Genomic DNA, 21,863 nt, shown 5'->3' with positions numbered 1-21,863 from the left:
TGATGCTGCTGTGGGGGAACTGTTATGCCCACGTGATGTTGCTGCTTTGGAGAGCTGATGCTGTGGGATGGGAGGGGTGACACAGGGAACTGATGGAACTGAAGCTGGCAGTGAGTACATAGATTGACTTGCTTTTATTTTCTTCTTTCACTGGTGTTCTGTCCATATTGATGCATAAGCTTCCTTTTTCGGTCCCTTTTCAGGTGTTGCTATATGATGCAAGCAGGAAACTTATAGATAGCAGGTTTCTGAATAAAGGTGAAGCTATAAGATCTGGTGAATCAATAGCATTTGATGCTCATTTGATTGACATTGGAGAACCTGAAGGAAACTATAAATCTCCAGCAGATTTGATTCATTTGAATATTCAAGGGAAAGATGGAAATATCATTAAAAAATCAGGATTAATGCATGGGCAACAGGATTGTCATAAAGACAGAAAATCCATTGTAAAGGGTTAGTGTAATTGTTTGTTATCAACTTGATACTCTTCTAATTGTTTATTATCTGTTTTAAAAACCTTTTAATTTATTTATCAAAAAAAAAAAAAACTCGATACTCTTCTAAATAAAAGTCATCTCCTGGAATAAATAAAATATGTAAAGAATAAAAGTCACAGAAAGCAACATTATAAACTTTAAAAAGGTGTCTTTTCTTTTTTATCATTTGTTTCTTTTTGGTGGCACGTTAACTTTGTTTACATAATACAAGTTTTCTTATATCTTCCCATCCTACATAATATAAAGTTTTAGAAGGTAAAAAAATGGCAAATGTCCTGCCACCAGGCCCAAGGCTAGATGTATGATTTCTAATGCAACTAATGTTGGCCAACTTCTGTTTCTGCCTTTCACTTCTTAAATAGCCATTAGTTACGTTATACACTCAACAGAATTGAGGATTGGTCTGTGTCTCCTACCATAGAATGGCATCAGTCCTAGAGACACTCAGTTCATCTGTCATGTCAAACTTTGGTCTGCTTTAAAGATAATTAAATAGTCTAATAAACTTCATTTCTGATCTCAACTCATTGCTGCATTAAATCTATCTGCCAGTGATTCATGGTTTCCATTTGTGCAGCCCATAAAATCTTGTCTTTCCTCCAAAAACCTACGGTTTGGGGAAGCAATGTTGTAGGCAATATGGACGACTGCAAAATTGAACCAGCTTCCACTACTAAGGGAGCATGGGAGAAATAGTGAGAGCATCTTTGCAATGTCATGAATCAAATCAAAATGCAGGTGCATGGGAGAGAATCAAGTAAAAATATAGGCATTGGGAATTCCCCTAATCTGTCTTTGGAAGGCAAGTTTTAATATAATATTTTGCAGCAATATCTAGTTGTAGTGGCAGTGAATTGTCCAAGGATGCTGCTGTGGGGGGGAGCTGATGCAGTGGGATGGGAGGGGTGACACAGGGAACTGATGGAACTGAAAGGTGGCAGTGAGAGACACAAAGAAATCGAGTCCAAAGGACTCGGTTTCTAAGCTTAAAAAACGAGTTTATTAAACTTGTTTTCAAAGCCTTGAAACCAACTTCATTGAACTCGGTTTTCAAGCCTGGAAATCGAGTTCAATACTGTCGGTTTCCAAGCCTGGAAACCGAGTTCATTAAACTCGTTTTCTAGGCTTGAAAACCGACAGCCTTCAACTCGATTTCTGGTAAATGATAAAATATAAAAACCCAGAAATCGACTCTGCTTAACTCGAATTGCTAGAATCCAAAATAGTTTAAAACGTTTCCTAACTAATGATATTGTTTGGGTTTTGTTGTTATTTTCTAAAAAATCCCCATTGTTTAGCAACCTTTCTCTTGACATAGGGGCTTTTACCATATTCCCCACCCCCCACCAAAAAAGGAATAAAAAATTTCTCATGAGCTCCTTTTGTTCTTACTAATGGGTGCTACATAGGGCCTTATAATCGTGTTTATGATTTTATTTTATGATGAACTGATGGTCTTTTCTGTTTAAACTTTGTCATGTTGACATATCTGGAAGGAAAAAAAACCCTTGATTGCAGTAGATATAGGTGTTTTCTTAGGACTGGGGAGGATGTAGAATTCATGTTGTGGGTTTTTTAGAATTTAGAGGATGCTCTATGTGAAAATACTTGGTATAAGCTCTTCTTCTATGTCTTTCTAGGCTTTAACTATGTACTGTAACAATTTTGTTTTATACAGAAACTGTTACTAGTTCATAGACTTTGTAAATATTATACAACATTAAACAACCATTCGTCTCAAAACACTTTACAAGTATTACATACAGCAATAATTGTTTTGGTGCTGGTTTATTCTTGTGATGGCTTGCAGGAGCTCACAGTTATCCTATCAAGTCTTCTCCCAGTAGTTTGCATTAGTAGTGACAGCAAAGAGCACTCTGATTTCTCAATGGCATTGAAGATGTAATTACCAATTCTGTTTTGTGTAAATTCTTTCATTATAAGAACTTCCATTTCTTCTAGTTAGTGTTGAAGTTGAATTTATGAGGGTTTTTTTTTTTTCTTTAAATTAATTTTAGCCAGTGGTTTGACTTTTTTTTTTCTTCTTCATAGGACTGCAGCAAGTTATTATTTGGTTCGTTTCTGAAATTTTGGTTTCTAACATTTCCTGTTTTCAATTGGAAGGATTAACATCTCATTTTCTTCTCCTGGTTTCCCTGCTACCCCTCTCCCTTGGCATTGTTATTACTAAACAGTTGTAGCTATGCTGATGGATGTTGTTTCTTGCCTTAAGTGGTGATTATCATGTCAGTGTGCTGTCTTATATTTGATGATGATATTTATTCTAATTTGGCACTGGACATCTAGATTTTATATTTGAATGCATGTTTGCTTTGTGACAGACATTTAATGAAGTTCCGTGCTCCAAATCCAAGTTATCCCACTTCAATTTCCATGTGAAGAGGTGGCAGGAATACCAGAAGGATGTGACAATCTTGACAAGCTGCTATAGAATTGGGCAAGTTTCTTCACATCAACCAGTGGAAATTTTGTTTGAGAAGCTGACACCACAACCAAGCTGCATAATCTCCGACTTGTGCTTGCCTTGGACAAGTGATATTGCTCGCAAATTTCACATTCCAAGGATTTTTTTTCCACAGAGGTAGTTGCTTTTGTCTCTTGTGCTTTCACCATTTACGTGTTCACAAGGCTCAAGAGAAGATATCCTCTGAGTGAGAGTAATTTATCGTGCCTTGCTTGCCTGACCATGTAGAATTTATTGAATCCTAACTGCCTTTTCCTAGAGATTCAAGAATGAAGAAACTTAGTGAGCAAATGGAAGCAGCTAACTTAGCCTCATATGGGGTCATTGTAAATACTTTTGAAGAGTTGGAGTCAGCATATGTCAAAGAATACAAAAAAGCATGGGAAGACAGTCTGGTGTGTTGGCTCTATTTCGCTTTGTAACCACACCTCTTAATGTCATCTGACTCAAACCAATCATCAACTGTGCCATTGATTTTGGACTCCCTATCCAACTAGTCTAACTCCAATTGCCACTTCATGAGGCCAGCTTGCCAGAAGGATGTGAAAACATCAATACAGTCCGCTCATGTGGCTTAGGAACTTCTTTGATGTTGCTAATAAGTCACAACAACCACTAGAACAATTACTTGAAGAGATGAAACCTAGTCCAAGCTGCATAATAGCTGATTCTCAGCAAAAAAAAAGCTGCATAATAACTGATAAAAATCTTGCTTGGACATGTGATATTGCTACCAAGCTTGATATACCAAGAATTTTATTTGATGGAACAAGTAGTTTCAATCTCATGTTGTCATAATATACTTGCATCCAAGGTCAATGAGAGTACTAGTGTCTCTGATTTAGAGCCTTTTGTTGTGCCTAGTTTGCCTGATCAAATTGAATTAACTAGAGCACAGTTACCTACGAACTTGAATACAAGCTTGAAGGATTTCAAAGATCTTCATGAAAAGATAAATGCTTTTGAAGAAGGAGGTTATGGGGTCATGGTTAATCGTTTGTTGACTGGGACCAAAATATGTTAAAAGGTATGGTAAGACAAATGGAGATAGATTTTGGTGTATTGGGCCGGTTTCACTTTCCAACAAGGCTGACTTGGACAAGGCTTAGAGAGGTAACAAGTCCTCAATTAATGAAAACCAGTGCCTCAAGTGGCTTGACTTGTGACCTCAAAACTCTGTTGTTTATGCTTGTCTTGAAAGTCTTTCTCGTGTTATATTATTACAACTAACAGAGCTTGGTTTAGGATTAGAAGGGTGTGACCGGCCATTCATCTAGGTGATTAGAGAAGATAAAAATGGGGAGATTAAGAATTGGATAATGGAGGATGGCTTCGAAGAAAGGACAAAAGCAAGACGCCTCTTTGATCCGGGGTTAGGCTCCACAAGTACTGATCTTGTCACACCCTGCAATTGGAGGATTTTTGACAAATTGTGGTTGGAATTCAACGCTAGAAGAGATTTATGCTAGTGTGCCAATGGTAACATGGCCTATGTTTTTTGCTTATCAATATTTTTAATGAGAAGTTGGTGAGAGAGTGGGGGCTAAAATTGCTATTCCCTTAGGGGATGAAGAGAAGTTTGGGGTATTGGTGAAGAGGGAGGAAGTTAGGGAGGCTATAGGAAAGATAGTGACCGAAAGGGAAAGAAAGGGAAGATAGACAAGAGAGAGCAAGAAAGCTTGCAAAGATGGCAAAGACAGCAATAGAAGAGGGAGGATCTTTTTACCTTGACATTGCATTGTTAATTGAAGATATTAGGAAACTATCCATGGCACTTAAGGCTCATGAGATATTTGTGGCTACACTATCTGAATTATAAGTAGCTTGTGAACTTTCATTTTCTACTTTTTAAGAGAAATTTCTAAAATTTTAATATAAGATGATCTTCCCAATTTTATAACAAATTGAGAGAATCATTTTTTAAAGATAAATAAGAAGATAATTTTTAATTTTTCTTTTTCACTATTACAATTAATGGAAAAGGATCATATTCATACATTATCATAAATAGTGACACTTATATATTTGGGATGCTAGTGTACCCTTCAATATTAGCCAATAGGCTCAATAAAAGTTATTAAAAAAAAAACTTAGATTCAACTTTTGGTGTAGTACATTAAATTTCCAATTAATTTCAAATTCATAGCTACATTGACCTATATAGTACAAACAATATTATCTTTTCCGATAAAAATTAAATTCAATACACATATGCTTAAATTTATTTTAGAATTCTAAGTCATTGCACCTACAGAATTGCACATGTATTTTATCTAAATTATAATATTACACCACCAAATGAAAGTTGATCATGAGTTATGACCACACACAAACGCAAACAATACTATTACTTTGTTTAGTTGTCATTAACTCTGTAGTGGGGATCGTAGAAAAAAATAATAATAAAAAGCTTTGTAGAGGGGCATAGCCGCATGGGTAACTATGTTAACATGTTTTGAATGGACTGCATTTAAAATGACAATATATCATTTACATCAAAATTAAGTCCTTTTTGGTATTTCTTCTAAAAAAAAAATATTTTTGGTAATTTGCATCCGCAACAAAAAATTTATAGTTTTCAAACCGCAATTTTTATATATTTTACCAAACATTTAATATTGGCTTTCAAAATTGTGTTTTCAAAACGCACATTTAAAAAATGCAAAATTTTTAAAAACGTAATTTTCAAAACGGTCTATTCAAATAGACCCTAAATCTTATAAGTGAAGACCAAAATCTTTCTAACCTAGACTAGGAAGCTTTCACTCCAAAATTTGATTATACTAGCTTATAATCTTATAGTACACATTGGTGCATATCAAAAATAAGACTTTTTTTTTTATCAGATAAAAAATAAGACCTAGAAACATATTAGTACCAATGTTCATTTTTGAATTTTTGTCTACTCTTAAAAAACCGTTGTAATAATTTGCAAGATAAACAATGTATTTTTTTTTTTTTTTGAGAAACGGATAAACAATGTATTTGGTTCTTATTCTTTACATAATATATCAATTTAGTCCATAACCTTTCAATTGTGTCAATTTAGTTTTGAATTATTTAGTGTCATATCAATTTAATCTATGCCATTATTAATTGGAAGGAAATTGCTGACGTAACAAACGACGAAAATAATAAGTTAATTTTCATTGATGTAACAATAAACTAATATATTGTTTTTACTGTTTGTCATTTCAGCAATTTCCATCCAAGAGAAAACATCATGAATTAAATTAACAGGATACTGTAATCGTGTAAACAATAGAAATCGTAATTTACTTTTTATTTTTTGGTTGTATTTATCGCTTAAATTTATAGCGGTAAAAACTAAAAACTAGGAAAGAAAATATATTTCTGGTGAAAGAAAAGGAAATATACGTTTTCTCCTGGAAGAAAACGACATGGATTAAATTAATAGGACATCGAAATCTTGTAAACGATAAAAATCGTAACTTACATTTTATTTTTTGGTTGTATTTATCTCTTAAATTTATAGCGTAAAAACTAAAAACTAGGAAAGGAAATTCTAGCCTCATCACACGATGAGGCTAGTAGTATATAGTATAGATACTTCTGGTCGAAGGAAAGGAAATATACGAGTGCGGTATAAAAAATTAGTAAAGATAAAGAAGCGTGTGGAAAAAGACGATTTGACCCTTACTTTCCAAACAAAGAAAGACAGGGCTTGCTTGCTCATTCGGTCCATTTCTAAAAAATTGTCAATGTCGAACAGAGACTCAGATCACCGGGAAGACGACCTTCAGTCAATAATCCTCGAGCAACGCCGCGAGCTCATGGCGGCGCAAGCCCTAGACTCCGACCTCGACTTCGCCTTCCATCTCCAACTCCAAGAAGCCCTCGCCGCCTCTCTCGCCCTCCAACCTTCCACTTCTACTTCCACTTCCTCAATTCCCGAACCTCACCACACCTCCACCACCACCACAGAAAACGGCGGCGTTTCGAGCTTCTCTGTTCTCCAATCCGACGAACTGGAGAAATTGGTGCAAGAAGTGAAGGACCGGGAAGCGAGCGAGTTGGAGATGCGGAGAGTGAGGGAAGATCTCAACCGTCGGATCCACGACGAGAAATTCGCGCGCGAGATACTGAGAATTCCGGAAGATGACTGGAAGGAGTGGGGCGACAATTACGAAAAGCCCCTCCCCGGCGAGGGTTGCTCGAAATCGAAACCAGTGGCGGACAACAACAACAACGACGACGACGCCGTTTTCAGAATTTACACGAAAGGCTTGGTGAGCGTGGAAGAGATTAGGGGTGTGAAAACTGCGTTGGCGGGAATAGGCGTGGCGATCTGCGATCCGAATGATAATGTGATATTCCAAGTGAGGAAACCACTTGTTGGAAATGGAATGAGCAAGAATGCTGCGGAGGCCAAAGCTTTGATCGATGGCTTAAATGCTGCTATCGCTTTGGAGTTGAAGCGTGTCACTGTTTATTTCGACTACAACCCGCTTTACCAATTTGTATGCCTCTCTCTCTCTTTGTCTCTTCCTCGGTTTTCGTGTTTTATTTTTTAATTTAATACCTGTTTTATTAGTTTTATTTTATGTATGAATTAATTATTAGAAAAGACTGCCAAAATGTCACAACTTTTGCCACTGAGAAAAAGTTGAGTCAAGGTGAGAGTGATCATGTACTACTTTGAGTCAACTCCTTCATAGTGTGCCCACAAATGAACTGATGGTTATTACAAGTGTCTTGAGTCTTGACACTTCAAAGACAAAAAATAAAAAAAAATCAAAGCATTGATAGTTATGAGCAGTTTATTCACATTTATTCTTCATGATTTTAGTGCAAAAAGTGGGAAGTGGGTCTATAATAGTTGCATTTGGGAGAGGATTAAGTTCATTGCTTTGTGTGCACCAGACCCGATGAGATGCTGTTACATGACAAATTTTGGACATATGGCAACATTTTACTGGCTCTGCTGCACAGGGCACTAAACCCAAGCTGAACCTGTGTACTGCACTCTCCAAGTGTGCTTGTTCCCCTCCTTCTTCCTTACCATAGCAAGTCTTTGTGGAATAACTCCAATGAGAAGAAAGAAGAAGGCGTTAAGAGGACAATCCTGGCCCAACCCTACACACTCTAAGATCCTTTTTCAAATCAAACTTACTCCCATTTTGAGTAAAGAGATAGATAAGTAACCACATCCCATTGCACTGGTCGGGGGCATTTGTAGTGACTGAGGGGGTCAAAGACCAAGCAATGAGTTATTTATCAGCCAAGCATTGACTCCATAGGAATGTGTTAAATTTTAATGGAGTGCGCTGTAAAATTAACTCCGGGAAGGTAGAATAGAAATTAGTATGATAAAATATAATCAAATAATATGATAAAGGCGTCAAAATGAACAAACAAGACGTTCAATAAAAATAGAGGAGTTTGAAATATATTATTTTTCTTATTTGATCCCTTTTTTTGTGGAATTAATAAGATTAATATGTGAGTATTTTGGAGCATTTAAAAAGTGAACCCCAAAGAGTTTTATTCTCCAAATAGTAGTATAGATGAAATACTTCAAAGGTGACTTCAACAATCAAATGTGAGCATAATTATGATAAAAGAAATCTGTCGTGATCCATAATAAAATGGCTGGTTATGATGGTCACGGCCATCCTCATTTTTTGGGGCTTGGGACTGGCTGTGAACAAAATGTGTGACACTAAGGAGTAAGGACAGGCACAGGCAGATTGGTGAATGATAATATTTATATGTTTTGAAGTACCACTTTGAGAAGCTCGTTTTTTAGAGTTGTGTGGTGTCTTTTTGTTTGGAAAATGCTTTTTGATGATTACTTTAATGATGGTGTTTATAATATCCTTTAATTCTAGAAATGTATTATAGTTTTTACAACTTTGTTTTGGTCTTAAATATATTTACATGCCCTCTTTATTGAGGTATTGTGTTTTACCAATGCAGGTTAGTGGAAGATGGCCACCAAAGCAGCGCAAGATTGCAGTGCTAGTAAATCAGGTGACTCTTCTCCGAAAAAATTTTATGTATTTCAACCCCAAGCTTGTGGCACGGAATGATGTTAAATTTGCGTTTAAACTTGCAAAAGATGCAATAGTGTCTCAGGTTACCAGACCTGCAGAATCTAGCCATGGAAATAATCTAAATGAGGCTTGTGTAATTTGTTTGGAAGATGCTGATGTCAGTCGGATGTTCTCAGTTGATGGCTGCCTACACCGGTATTGCTTTTCTTGTATGAAACAGCATGTTGAGGTGAAGTTGCTTCATGGGATGGTGCCCAAATGCCCTCATGAAGGCTGTAAATCAGAGCTTGTTGTTGACAGCTGCAGAAAGTTCTTGCCACCCAAGTCAATTGAGACCATGAGCCAACGCATTAAGGAAGCTTCAATTCCTGTTGCAGACAAAGTTTATTGCCCAAATCCAAGGTGCTCAGAATTAATGTCAAAAAGTGACATTTTGGAATATAGCAAAGATTTTCTGGATGTTGAACGATCTGGAGCCAGGAAATGTGTAAAATGCCATGGCCTGTTTTGTATTGATTGCAATGTCTCTTGGCACAGTAACATGACATGTTTTACCTTCAAAAGTTTGAATCCTCATCCCCCTGCAGAAGATGTAAAGCTGAAGTCTCTTGCTACAAGGAATCTTTGGCGCCAGTGTGTTAAATGCAACCATATGATTGAACTTGCTGAAGGTTGCTACCACATGACTTGCAGGTATTCCCTTCTATCCAAGTATCATTGCTTTTTTTGGTTGCCAAAGGTCATTATTGCTTGTCTTTTTAACGCATGTAAGTAGCATCTTTATTTACATATTAAAAATGTAGCTTCTAAGAACGTATATTTTAAATCCATTGTTTTGCATGTGGACTACACAAGGTGAAGAATATAAGTTTAGAGGATTATATATCTCTCTTTGTGGCCAAGTCTACATGATCTTGATGCCATAACTAGGTCTTCTTCTTCTTTTTTTTCTTTGCAATTACCTGCTTGCTCCTTTATTCTCTGTTTACATTACCTATTAAGGAAGTGGAGACTTTGTCTGTAAAAACAGATTTGGTGGCTTAATTGGAGTCCTTGGTGTTGTCATTAAAACCATTCTCTATCTTAACTTGTTATAAAAGAAACTTGGCCATCAAGGAATATGTTTATAAACACTGTGGCTGAAATGAGAATATAGGAGAAAAATATGCTTAAGATTGTTTTGTCATGCACACTGAGGACCAAGTCAGAGGCATTAGAAGAATATAAGGCAACAAAATAAGGTAGATTTAGACTTGGAAGGCTTGATGGTCGTGGATTCAATGGAAGACAAGGTTGTACATAGAGATGAATGAGACTAATGTTACTACCATCTTGCTGCTGTTGTGTGTGTGTATATAGGTTTCCCTCACCACGCCAACGCCCCCCCGCGGGCCCTTTTTTTTCTCACCAAAAAAAGGAAATTGTTTAGAGTTCATTCCATTTAAAGTTAGGTTCTGCATATTTATTAGTGATTTACTACTTGGAAGTTAGAATTGAAGCCTATTTAAATCTACCTAATAACCATTTATTTTCTTTTTTTATGGTTACATTTTGTAGTTGATTATATTGCTGCTTGTGCTTTTATTGCTTTTCAGGTGTGGGTATGAATTCTGCTACAATTGTGGAGCTGAGTGGAAGAACAAGAGAGCGATGTGTTCTTGTCCACTTTGGGATGAGGATCACATTTGGCTTGAACAGGATAGAGACTTTGATGAAGACGATGAGGATGAAGATGAAGATGATGAGTACTACGACTCTGATTCTGATTACTATTGAACAAATATCTTCCCTTCAACCACCCCCCTCCCCTTTTCCCTCCTCTCTTCTTTTCAACTGCTTGCTCACAAGTCACGAATTTTTTCATTTCATATTTTATTAGGGACGATGAAAGAAAGCGTGAAAAATGGATGAGCAAAACAGAAAAGTAAATTTGAAGGAGACGATATTGTAAAAAGCATTCATGTTGACTATTTGACATAATTTTGAGAAAGTATCTTCCGAGCCCACTTTATGGAGTTGGCCTCTCACAAGTACGATTGGCTTGTGAGAGACCCTCTCCATAGGGTGGACACATTATATAAGTTCTGCATCTTAAAAATGTTATGGTTTGGTATTGCTGTACCGTGTGGATGATTCTGCTAGAGAAAGGAGCTATTCCTCCGATAAAGGCTCCTAAATTAAGCTGCACTTAAGGAGTAATTCCCATAATAAAAGGTTGCTAAAGCAGTTAGATATAGGCTAATTTCATTTTAATGGTGAGTTATGTATACCGGACTGCGTCTTTGTTTTACTTTACACTTAAACAACACACTTTCATAACATGTCTTGTATGCAACTACTTCGTGAGAGTTGATAGAATCATAGAAAGGTTGCTTCAGCAGTTTTTTTTTTTTTTTTTTTTTGAGAAATAATTACAACATGCTGCTAACTTCGCAGTTCGAACATTTTCATTCCTAGACTCTCAAGTACTTTGTATGTGAGGAAGTGCTAATTCAGCTACAAGGCCTTTGACTTTAAGCAGTTAGATATAGGCTAACATGACTCACATTCAAGTCTTTTAGTTTGAATTCTTTGCTATGCATGCAAAGTTAGCATAAGACCTAGAACCTCTCCACCTTTCTTACTCAACCTTGACAGCAGAAATTGTAGTCCAGGAGTTGAAACCCTGCTGTTTGATTCTATCTTATTTCTTTGTTTATAAAAAATATGTATTTCAATTAATATTAAATTAAGTGCCTTTAAAAAAAAAAAATTATGTGTGTATTAAAAACACTCTTATCTTCCATATATTAAAAGGATTTGGAAAGTTAATTATTACTTTTTTTACTGTAAAAAATACCCATAATTTAATTAATCTAAACCAATCAAAATGGGGTTAAAATGATAAATTCATTCCTAAATAAATTCCTACCCACATTGAAACACTACTTCTACTTCTACATTAAAATACTATCCCACGTTCTTTAAAAAAAAACTACCCAGCCACCCAAAAAAAAAAAAAAAAAAAAAAAACTCCCCACGTTCAAATAATGCTCTATCAATTATCTACCCACAACTCTCACAAATACAAACTCTTCCCAAATTTAAAAAAAAAAAAAAAAAAAAAGACTCTTCCCGCAACCTTTAAAAATTAATAAAAAAAAAACCCTAATAAAAAAGAAACACACTCTATCAATTATCTACCCAAGTTCCTATTGAAAAAAAAAGTTCTATCCAAATAAAAAAAACACTCAATGCACCAAAACACTCCCCACGTTCATTAAATTAAAAAAAAAAAAAGAAAAAGAAAATCTCAGTAGCTGCACTTCTTGCCCGCACAAATGCATAATATTTATTACACCCCTAGGAATTTTTTTATAATTGGAAAATGTAATAATTTCAAATTATAATGGATGCAAATTATCTATTTATATATATATATATATATATAAAACCGAAACCTTTGGAGCTTCCACAATTTTCCACGTCATCACTATTTTCTTTTTCTTTTTATTTTTATTTTAGATTCTTTTTATTTTTGGTTTTATATCTTATCAAGTATTACAATAGTATAGTTTAAATAAAACTCTATTAGATATATGTTTCAAAAGCTTGAAAATTCTATTTCAACTAAAATTCTATAACAAAAATTTTCACAAATATAAACTTCTGCCAAGGTCGAAACCCTTCATACTCACTCAAATTTTCACAAAGAAAACACACATATCAAATTGAAGCCATAGTAGGAAGAAAGTTGATTCTTCAACGAGAACAAATCCTGTAGTATAAAGGCCACCTAATCGCTTTTAGCTTTGAACTCGATTGTCTTATTAACAACAAAGTCTATGAATTGCAGTGATGGACAATCGTCCACAAATAACATCCACGCAAGGGCTTGATGTTCTTCTTAATTATCTCATATAATTCTAGGAATTATTTTATTTAATATTTTTTGGAATTAATATATTTAGATGGTTGGCATAGCAGACAACGTAAAAACAATTTTCTGTCATTTATGTTGCCTTCTGCATAACCCTAAATCAATGTTGAAAGGTTGTGTTTTACAACCATCTGATTTTGGTAACCAAACCCCGCACCTATGATTGTTTATGATTATTTTTGTTCATTATTTGTAGTTTACAGGGAGTTGCAACCTGTTTTCTTCTCTGATCAATGCTGCGCTAACTGCAATGATAGATACTGCTAAGTATAAGAATAAGTCTTCACCTTCTTTGGACAGACTTAAGAGTGGGGGGTTGCTCAGGTAGTGCTTCAACTCTTGGAACGCTATTTCGCATTCCTCCGTCCAAGCGAACGCTTTCTTCAAAGTCTTGAAGAATGGAAGGCATTTGTCTGTGGCTTTAGAGACGAACCTATTGAGGGCTGCTACTCTTCCTATGAGGGATTGTACTTCTTTAATTGTCTTTGGTAAGGACATCTCTAGGATAGCCTTAACTTTCTTGGGGTTTGCTTCAATTCCTCTTTGCAACACCATAAACCTGAGGAATTTCCCTAAGGAAACCCCAAAAGCACATTTGGATGGGTTCAGCTTCATGCTGTACTGTCTAAGTGTGTTAAACGTCTCCTTGAGGTCATCCAAGTGATCCTCTTCGTCTTTGCTCTTGACAAGCATATTATCAACGTATACCTCCATGTTTCTCCCGATCTGTTTCTTGAACATCTGGTTCACCAACCTTTGATAGGTGGCCCCTGCGTTCTTGAGTCCAAAAGGCATGACCCGGTAGCAGTAGAACCCTTGGCTGGTGACAAAGGCAGTTTTTTTCTTGATCTTCTTCAGCCATTTGTATCTGGTTATATCTAGAAAATGCGTCCATGAACGTGAGAAGTTTATGTCCGACGGTGGAATCTACCAGTTGATCAATTCTAGGCAAGGGAAAACTGTCCTTCGGGCAGGCTTGATTAAGATCTGTGAAATCGACACACATTCTCCACTTCTTGTTTGCTTTCTTGACCATGACCACGTTGGCCAACCACTTAGGGTAGTGAAATTCCCGAATGAAATTTGCAGCAAGCAACTTATTTACTTCGTCCATTACTACTTTGTTTTGTTCGGGGGCAAAGACTCTTCTTCTTTGCTGGATGGGCTTCTTTTCTGGGTCAACGTTTAGGCAATGCTGGATAAGGCTTGTTGGGATCCCTGGCATGTCTTCGTGGCTCCAAGCAAATACATCGAGGTTATCTTTCAGGAAGTTGATGATCCCTTCCTTCATTCTGGGACTTAGATTCGTTCTTATTTGGGTCGTCTTCTCTGGACTTCCTTCGACCAACTCTATCGTTTCTAGCTTCTCAACGATTTCTGGTGTTTTTTCCTCGATTGTCCACATATGGTTCTTTTTTGAGGCCAGGATGGCCTGGTAACACTCTCTTGCCAACACCTGGTCTCCTTTTATCTCTCCGACCCCCTATTCTATTGGAAATTTTACCTTCAGACAGTACGTGGAAGTAGCAGCCTTCCAACGGTTAAGTGTAGGTCGTCCTATGATCACATTGTAGCACAAGGATGAGTCTACCACCAAGAAATTGTGTTGGTTGGTTACCTAGAGGGGGTACAAGCCGGCAGTGACTGTTAACGTCACTATCCCCTTGGGGTATACTTTGTCTCCACTGAAACTGAAAAGGGGAAACTCGAAAGGACGAAGTCTCTTTGGGTCTACCTTTAGTTGCTGGAAGGCGGAAAGGTAGATAATGTCAGCCGAGCTCCCATTGTCTACCAGAACTCTCCTCGTATTGAACCCTTCGATCATGATCATAATGACCAGTGGGTCATCATGAGGTTGCTTTACACCCCTGGCATCTTCTTCTGAGAAGTACATGTCTTGGTTTGTTCGTCTTTGCTTCAGGGGAGGTAGATTGTCAACACTGTTTACCTGCCTTTGGTGTGACTTCCTGAGGGATCTGAACAATCCCCCTCTAGTTGGTCCCCCCGCGATAGTTTTAATTTCCCCTAGTGCATTCTGTGGACGAGGCGGGGGGCAGTCTCCATCTCTCCTTGAACCCCCGTGCTGATCTTTCTGGTTGTATTTGCTGGAATCTCCCCTTTTCACATACTGTTGTAGTTTTTCTTTTCGTATAAGTTTTTCAATCTGCTCCTTTAGATCATTGCAATCCTCTGTGTAATGTCCATGGTCTCTGTGAAAGCGACAGTATTTCCTCTTATCGCGCGAACTAGGCGGTGAATGGAGTGGCCTCGGCCATTTAAGAGATGGTTCGTCTCTTATTTCTGTCAGAATTTGGTCAACAGGCATCACTAATGGTGTAAACTTCATTGGACAAGGGTTCTTGTCCTCCCTTCGTCATTTCATCGATCAGCTCGATCTCTCTTTTGTCCTCTTCGATCATCTTTTTTTTCCTTCTTCTTTTCCTTGCTTCTTCTTGCTCCATCAATGGTTGCCAGAGCTTCTTCAGCATTCATATACTTCTGTGCTTTCAATAATGCCTCGGCCATCGTTTTGGGGGGATTTTTAGCCAAGGAAGCCACGAAATCTCTGGACTTCAATCCTGCCTTGAAGGTCGTGAGTTGGACCTTATCGTCTGTCTCGTCTACTTCCAGCATTCCTCGGGTGAAGCGTGTTACGTAAGACCTCAATGGTTCCTTCTTTCCTTGTTTGATGGTGAGCAAATGGTCGGCAGTCCTTTTCGGATGTTGCCCACCGACAAAATGACGGACAAAGGAACTGCTTAGTTGCTCGAAGTTATCAATGGACGACGTTGGCAACTTGTTGAACCACTCCCTGGCTGCCCCTTTGAGGGTAGTGGGAAAGGAGCAGCACAAAATCTCGTCAGGGGGTTGTTGAAGACCCAGGGTTGTCTTGAAGTTATTCAGGTGATCCAGTGGGTCTTTCAGCCCATCGAAGAGCTCTAGCTGTGGTAAATGGAACTTGGAGGGCACTGGGCACTCCTAAACGGCCATGGTGAAAGGCGAATTTGTCTTCTTGACTATCCTTTCCAAGCTTTGGTTTGTCTATCCTTTGATGGCGTTTCTCAATTCATCCATCTCCTTTCTCATTTCCTTGAGTAGATCTGGGCTCACCTCTTCTGGAGTGCTGGTTCGTCTCTTGTTACTATCTTCATCGTCATCCCTGTTAACGTCTGTATGGCTGTCTTCCTGGTGCAATCGCTGCCTCATCTCCTGGTTTTGCCTGGTAAGTTCCTCCACAGTGGCTGCGAGTGACTGAATCTGTAGGGCCAATGCGGCAGGATCTAGGCTAGTATTGGATTCCATTTGGACTTGTGAGTTAATTGGGACAAATCACGTGCTGAATAGTAATCTTCCCCACAGATGGCGCTAAACTGATGATGTTCGAATCGTCAGTAAAAAGATTCTTCCAGCCTGGGATTGTCCGCAGCTTATCCTGATCCAGAGATAAGTCAAAAAGAAAATATAGTCACCGGTGTGGTGCCTGCCACAGAGCCTCTGATGCCAAAGTTAGAATAGCTAGAACTTGGGAAGAAAGTAATTTGGGTGTTTTTGAAGATTTTTTAGAGTTCCTTTTTCTCGGGCTTTATCAATGGGCATATATAGGAGTCCTCTTCCTAGCCGTTGGCTTTGCTTTAATGGTGGAATCATTGCAGGATTCGTAACGCCTATGCGAGGTGTCAAATGGACAGAATGATCTCCCAACGGCACTGAAGACCACTATTTGTTTATGTAACGCCTCGCCATAATTGAGGGATGATGGTTGAGTCTTTGGCAGGCAGTTCTTCCCGGGCTTGGTTGATTCCAGTATCGTCCTTGTATATCATCCTTCTAGGGTGAACGAATATATCTTCAGGACCATCAGTGACTTCATTCTCGTATCAGTAATGCCTTCATAGAACATTGATGGTGGGTTATTTCCCCAACAGTATAGAAATTCATCATTTCTTTGTAACGCTTCATTAATGATTAAGGATGGACGAGTCTATTCCAGCTTGACAACGATCATTGGTTGGACGGTTTCTAGGATTGTCCTCGTCATTGTGTCGTCCTATAGACGAAGGTATAATCGGGATCATTAGGTGCGGTTGTGAGTAGTGAAGTTGATGAGCTTCAAGCTCTCATTGAAGCTCTCTATAAATCTCTGACCTTGGATTTGAAAAGCGTCACCTTTTTCTGTGACGATTACATGCTTCACCAATATGTGAGTCAATAATAACCTTATTATTATTTTACTTTAATTTGACATTTTTTTTAATAGAGTTGGATCTGTCTTATTATTGTAAATTTTGGATTGCTTTGTTTGTGGATATGTTTGGTTGTATTGATTATTATTTTATTGAGTTTAATAAAGTTTGTATAACTGTATTGGTGGGTGTGGTTTTGATGGTCGAATATTTGTTGTAAAGGCACATGGGAAATGAAACAATTAAAATGGAGGACGCTAGAGTTATAGAAATGTGATAAAGGGTGATTTCGTTTTTGTTTTTGTTTTTGTTTTTTTGTTGGGTGGTGAGTAAATTTGCTAAGGCATTCATAATCTAGGTATTCGTAATCTCACTAATCCCGATATTTGGTGTGTTATAATGTGCGTTTAATGTGATGCACATTACTATAATGTGACATTAAAATTTTTGGTTTATTTTATTTTTTCTAAAATTATCATAATCTAAAATTATAAAATATATCATATCACTTTAATCTCATCACCTTCCTTTTATTTTCTAACGTTACCAAATTTTATTTTAAGTTTGCATTTAAATATGCAAGAGATGCTATAGTTTCTCAAATTATATGGGCTGAAGAAACTAGCAAAGGAAATTTGGAGACGTGTAATTTGCTTTGAAGATATTGATGTTGATAAGATATTTTCAGTTGATGGTTGCCTGCACAGATATCGCTTTTCTTGTATGAAACAGCATGTGGAGGTCAAGTTACTTAATGGAATGGTGGCAAAGTGCCCTCATGAAAACTGTATGTCGGAGGTGAGTATTGATAGCTGCGGAAAATTCTTGGCACCAAATTTGGTTGAGGTCATGAGCCAACGCATCAAGGAATCATCTATTTCTCCTACAGAGAAAGTTTATTGCCCATATCCCAGGTGCTCAGCATTAATGTCAAAAAGTGAGGTTTTACAATATACTAAAAATGTATACATTGATGCGGAAGAATTTGGAGCCAGGAAATGCATGAAATGTCATAATTTTTTCTGTATCAAATGCAAAGCCCCTTGGCATTTGAATATGACCTGCTATGATTACAAAAGATCAAATCCTAATGCCCATCCAGGAGATAAAAAGCTAATCGATGGCGCCAGTGTTTGAAGTGCAACCACATGGTTGAACTAGCTGAAGGTATTTTTTTTTTTTTTTTTTTTTTTTTTTTTGAGAAGTGAAATACTTGTTGATATTAAACAAGAAAAGGATAATCATCCAATACAAAAGCCATAACTCGCTCGCTGGGCTAAAGCGTGTGCAACTGCATTGCATAGCCGACCAACATGAGCAAACGAAATTCTCAGAAATGAGTTTGATGGGGATTTGATGTCCCTAATTAAATGCCCTCCCTGGGAATTTTCCTTGCCAGTACCCCTTAAAGAATTGACTACAGATTTAGAGTCGCCTTCGCAAACCACCTGCTCATGACCCGTTTCTGCAGCAAAGGAGACGGCACGCTTGGCAGCAAGAAGTTCCAATAATTCAACGGAAGGAGGCTTTACAATTTGCTCGGACATGGCAGCCAACACCTGGCCCTCGCCATTTCGGATTACCACTCCTAATCCCGCTTTCTCTGATTCATTGTACCAAGCACCATCAAAATTAATCTTCACCAAGCTAGCTGCTGGCGGACACCATCTGCGAGAAACAGTCCGTCGTTTGAGAGGTTTTGGACTGACCAACCCCCTGAATTCACAGAGATAATTTTTTGCAAAACCAGCAATGCTGTGGAGGGGCAGGGGATGGTCTTGTTGGCGAGATTTGTTTCTTTGGAACCAGATTGACCAAGCCGTAGTAGCAAATAAAGGAACTAAGGCCAGTTTTGCTCGGATTTTTTGCAAGACATCCGAGAAAGACTCAGAGTCCGATGGACAACAAACCACCCAATTAAAATCTGAATTCCAAACTACTTTGATGTAGGTACAGCTCCATAAGGTGTGCACCATAGATTCCGAACTACCAGAACAACAAGGACAGCCTGATTCTTGAAGTATTTTACGCTTCAGCAGATTTTCCTTTGTTGGCAGTGAGTTTGTACAGGCCTTCTAGAGGAAATGTTTGATCTTCCCAGGAACTTTCAATTTCCAAATGCTTTTCCAGAAACTCTTCATAGAATCCGAGGTTTGAGAGCGATTGGGGTCAGGAGAAAGAAATTCGCAGAGGAACTTATAGCCCGACTTCACTGAGTAGCAGCCCGATTTTTCTAGTCTCCAAACCAAAGTGTTAGGTTGTGGAATTGAGCTCAGAGGCAGAGATTTGATCAACTTTGCTTCAGGTGGGTAAAAACACAAATCAACGAGATTTGTATTCCACCAGCCCAAAGCACCATTTATCAGAGAGTCTACTGAAGACTCTGGAGCTAGATGCAACACTAGAGAGCTGATACGGCCTTCAGAACTTGGTAGCCAGGCGTCTTTATAAATCTGAACCGATTTCCCGTCACCAATTCTCCAGAGGGATCCCTTTTCAATTAAGTCCCTAGACCACAGAATACTCTTCCATGCGAAAGATCCATAAGAAGATTTAGCTTCAAAGATTGAGCAATTTGGAAAATACTTAGCTTTGAAAACTCTATAAAATAGAGATTCCTTATCCTCAATCAATCTCCACACCTGCTTAGCCAACATGGCTTTGTTAAAATTGCAAAGATCTTTAAATCCCAAACCCCCCTCACTCTTTGGTTTGCATAAAACCTCCCATTTTGCCCAATGGATTTTTCTCCTATCGCCCCTTTGTCCCCACAACCTTAGGTCGTGTTTAAAATGCGGCCTAAGACCAGACCCTTAGGCCGCGTTTTAAACGGGGCTATAGGACCTGGTCTTGGGCCGCGGTTAAAAAGTGCGGCCATAGGACCATCAATCCTATGGTCACAGGTTTTAGGCCACATTAGAAAGCGTGGCCTAAAAAAACGCGGCTATAGACTATAGCCACGTTTTTTTGACATATAGCCGCGTTTTAAAAACCCGGCCATAGAACCTTTTTTTGTAGTGTGATTATTGATTAGTAGTGTGAAGGCTTTTGTTGTAGATTGACTGCGATGGTCATCAGTCTGTATCTATTTCTCTCACCCTTTCTTTCACATTGTGTGGTTTAGTTTTTGGCAAAAAGAACAAGAAGTATCATATCTGCTAATGCTGTGAACATATAGCATCTAAGTTTTTATTTTTTATTTTTTATAGTTTTTGGCTAAAAGAACAGCAGGTATTTCCCTCTATCCAAGTGTCATTATTATTATTATTTTGGTTTCCAAAGGTCATTATTGTTTTTCTTTTAATGCATGTATGTAGTATCGTTATTTACTTATTAAAAAGGAGTAGCTTCTTTTATGTACGTATATTTTAAATCCATTGTCTTGCTTGTGGACTACACAAGAAGAAAAAGATAAGTTTAGAGGGGTTTATGTACCTCTCTTTGAGGCCAAGTCTACATGATCTTGATGCCATAACTTGGTCTTTTTTTTTCTTTGCAATTACTTGCTTGCTCCACATTACCTATTAAGGTGTTAATTTTTATCTCCTTATTCTCTGTTTACATAACCTATTAAGAAAGTGGAGACTTTAGACGACATTTGTTTATAAAACGGATGTGGTGGCTTAATTGGGGGATTCACATCTTGACCTCGGTGATTCTCAAAAAAAAAAAAAAAAAACATCTTGACCTTGGTGTTGTCATTAAAACCATTCTTTATCTTAACATGTTATATAAGAAACTTGGCCATCAAGGAACATGCATGTTTATAAAACTGTGGCTGAAATGAGAATGTTGGAGAAAAAGATGCTTAAGATCATGTAAATTGGAATGCTCTATTTTAGAGATGATGGGTTTTGGGGAGAAGTGGGGAAGATGGATGAAGGTGTGCATCTCTACAGTATGTTTCTTAGTGCTTATTAATGGGTCCCCCAGCTGGTTTTTTTTGGTAGCTCTTGTGATTTTTGTCAAGAGGATCTTTTATCTCCATTATTGTTCTTGTTGGTGATGGAGGTGTTGTGTAGGCTATTGAAGAGGACAGAAGAGGGAGACTTTCTTAGGGGTTTCTAAGTAAGTCCCAATGTGCGAGGAGGTTTGCATATTTCTCATTTTTGTTTGCTAGTAATACTATTTTTTGTGATGCATCCACGGAACAATTATTATATATTCGGATGGTGTTGAATTTTTTTAAAGCTATTACAAGGGAGGGAGACTTTCTTAGGGGTTTCTAAGCAAGTCCCAATGTGCGAGGAGGTTTGCATATTTCTCATTTTTGTTTGTTGATAATACTATTTTTTGTGATGCATTTAGGGAACAATTATTATATATTTGGCTGGTGTTGACTTTTTTTAAAGCTATTACAGGCTTGAAAGTAAATGTTGGTAAGAGTGAGAATGTGCCAGTTGATGAGGTTGGGAACTTGGATGGCTTGTATTTTATGTTGCAAGGTTGGTTGTTTGCCCATATCTTATTTGTGAATGCCTCTTGGGATTCATTTCAAGGATGCTTCGATTTGGAACCCTATTATAGAAATGATGGAGAAAAAGCTCTCAAGTTGGAAGCGATTATATTTATCAAAAGGGGGTAGACTTACTTTATTGAAGAGCACTTTGTCAAGCCTTCCAACTTATTAACTATCTTTGTTTACTATTTCAGAACATGTAGCAGACAAATTAGAGAGGATGCAAAGGAATTTCCTTTAGGGGAGACCTGATGAAGTTTTTAAATATCCGCTTATTGCTTGGGATAAGGTTGTTTGGC

The 21,863-nt window shown here is 37.7% G+C and overlaps 3 protein-coding genes and 2 pseudogenes across 3 annotated transcripts; 3 read left to right on the top strand and 2 right to left on the bottom strand.

Moving 5' to 3' along the window:
* The first annotated feature begins 1,827 nt into the window (after nt 1-1,827).
* On the top strand, nt 1,828-4,804 carry LOC115955299 (annotated as a pseudogene).
* A 1,765-nt stretch (nt 4,805-6,569) lies between these two features.
* LOC115957685 lies at nt 6,570-11,083 on the top strand. Its single transcript, XM_031075994.1, has 3 exons — nt 6,570-7,466; nt 8,926-9,695; nt 10,598-11,083. The coding sequence occupies exons 1-3, from the start codon at nt 6,708-6,710 to the stop codon at nt 10,776-10,778; spliced, it is 1,710 nt and encodes a 569-aa protein (XP_030931854.1). The 5' UTR covers nt 6,570-6,707; the 3' UTR covers nt 10,779-11,083.
* A 3,456-nt stretch (nt 11,084-14,539) lies between these two features.
* On the bottom strand, nt 14,540-15,247 carry LOC115956500. Its single transcript, XM_031074856.1, has one exon. It carries the CDS (start codon nt 15,245-15,247, stop codon nt 14,540-14,542), a length of 708 nt encoding a protein of 235 aa, XP_030930716.1.
* Nucleotides 15,248-17,107: 1,860 nt separating this feature from the next.
* On the top strand, nt 17,108-18,346 carry LOC115956499 (annotated as a pseudogene).
* On the bottom strand, nt 18,347-19,081 carry LOC115956498. Its single transcript, XM_031074855.1, has one exon. The coding sequence runs from the start codon at nt 19,079-19,081 to the stop codon at nt 18,347-18,349; it is 735 nt and encodes a 244-aa protein (XP_030930715.1).
* Nucleotides 19,082-21,863: the final 2,782 nt, after the last annotated feature.

The sequence above is a fragment of the Quercus lobata genome, chromosome 8, assembly GCF_001633185.2.
Source record: "Quercus lobata isolate SW786 chromosome 8, ValleyOak3.0 Primary Assembly, whole genome shotgun sequence".
In the NCBI taxonomy this organism is placed as follows: Eukaryota; Viridiplantae; Streptophyta; class Magnoliopsida; order Fagales; family Fagaceae; genus Quercus; species Quercus lobata.
Note: the sequence above shows the minus strand (reverse complement) of the source record. Positions and strands in the feature narration are given on the sequence as shown.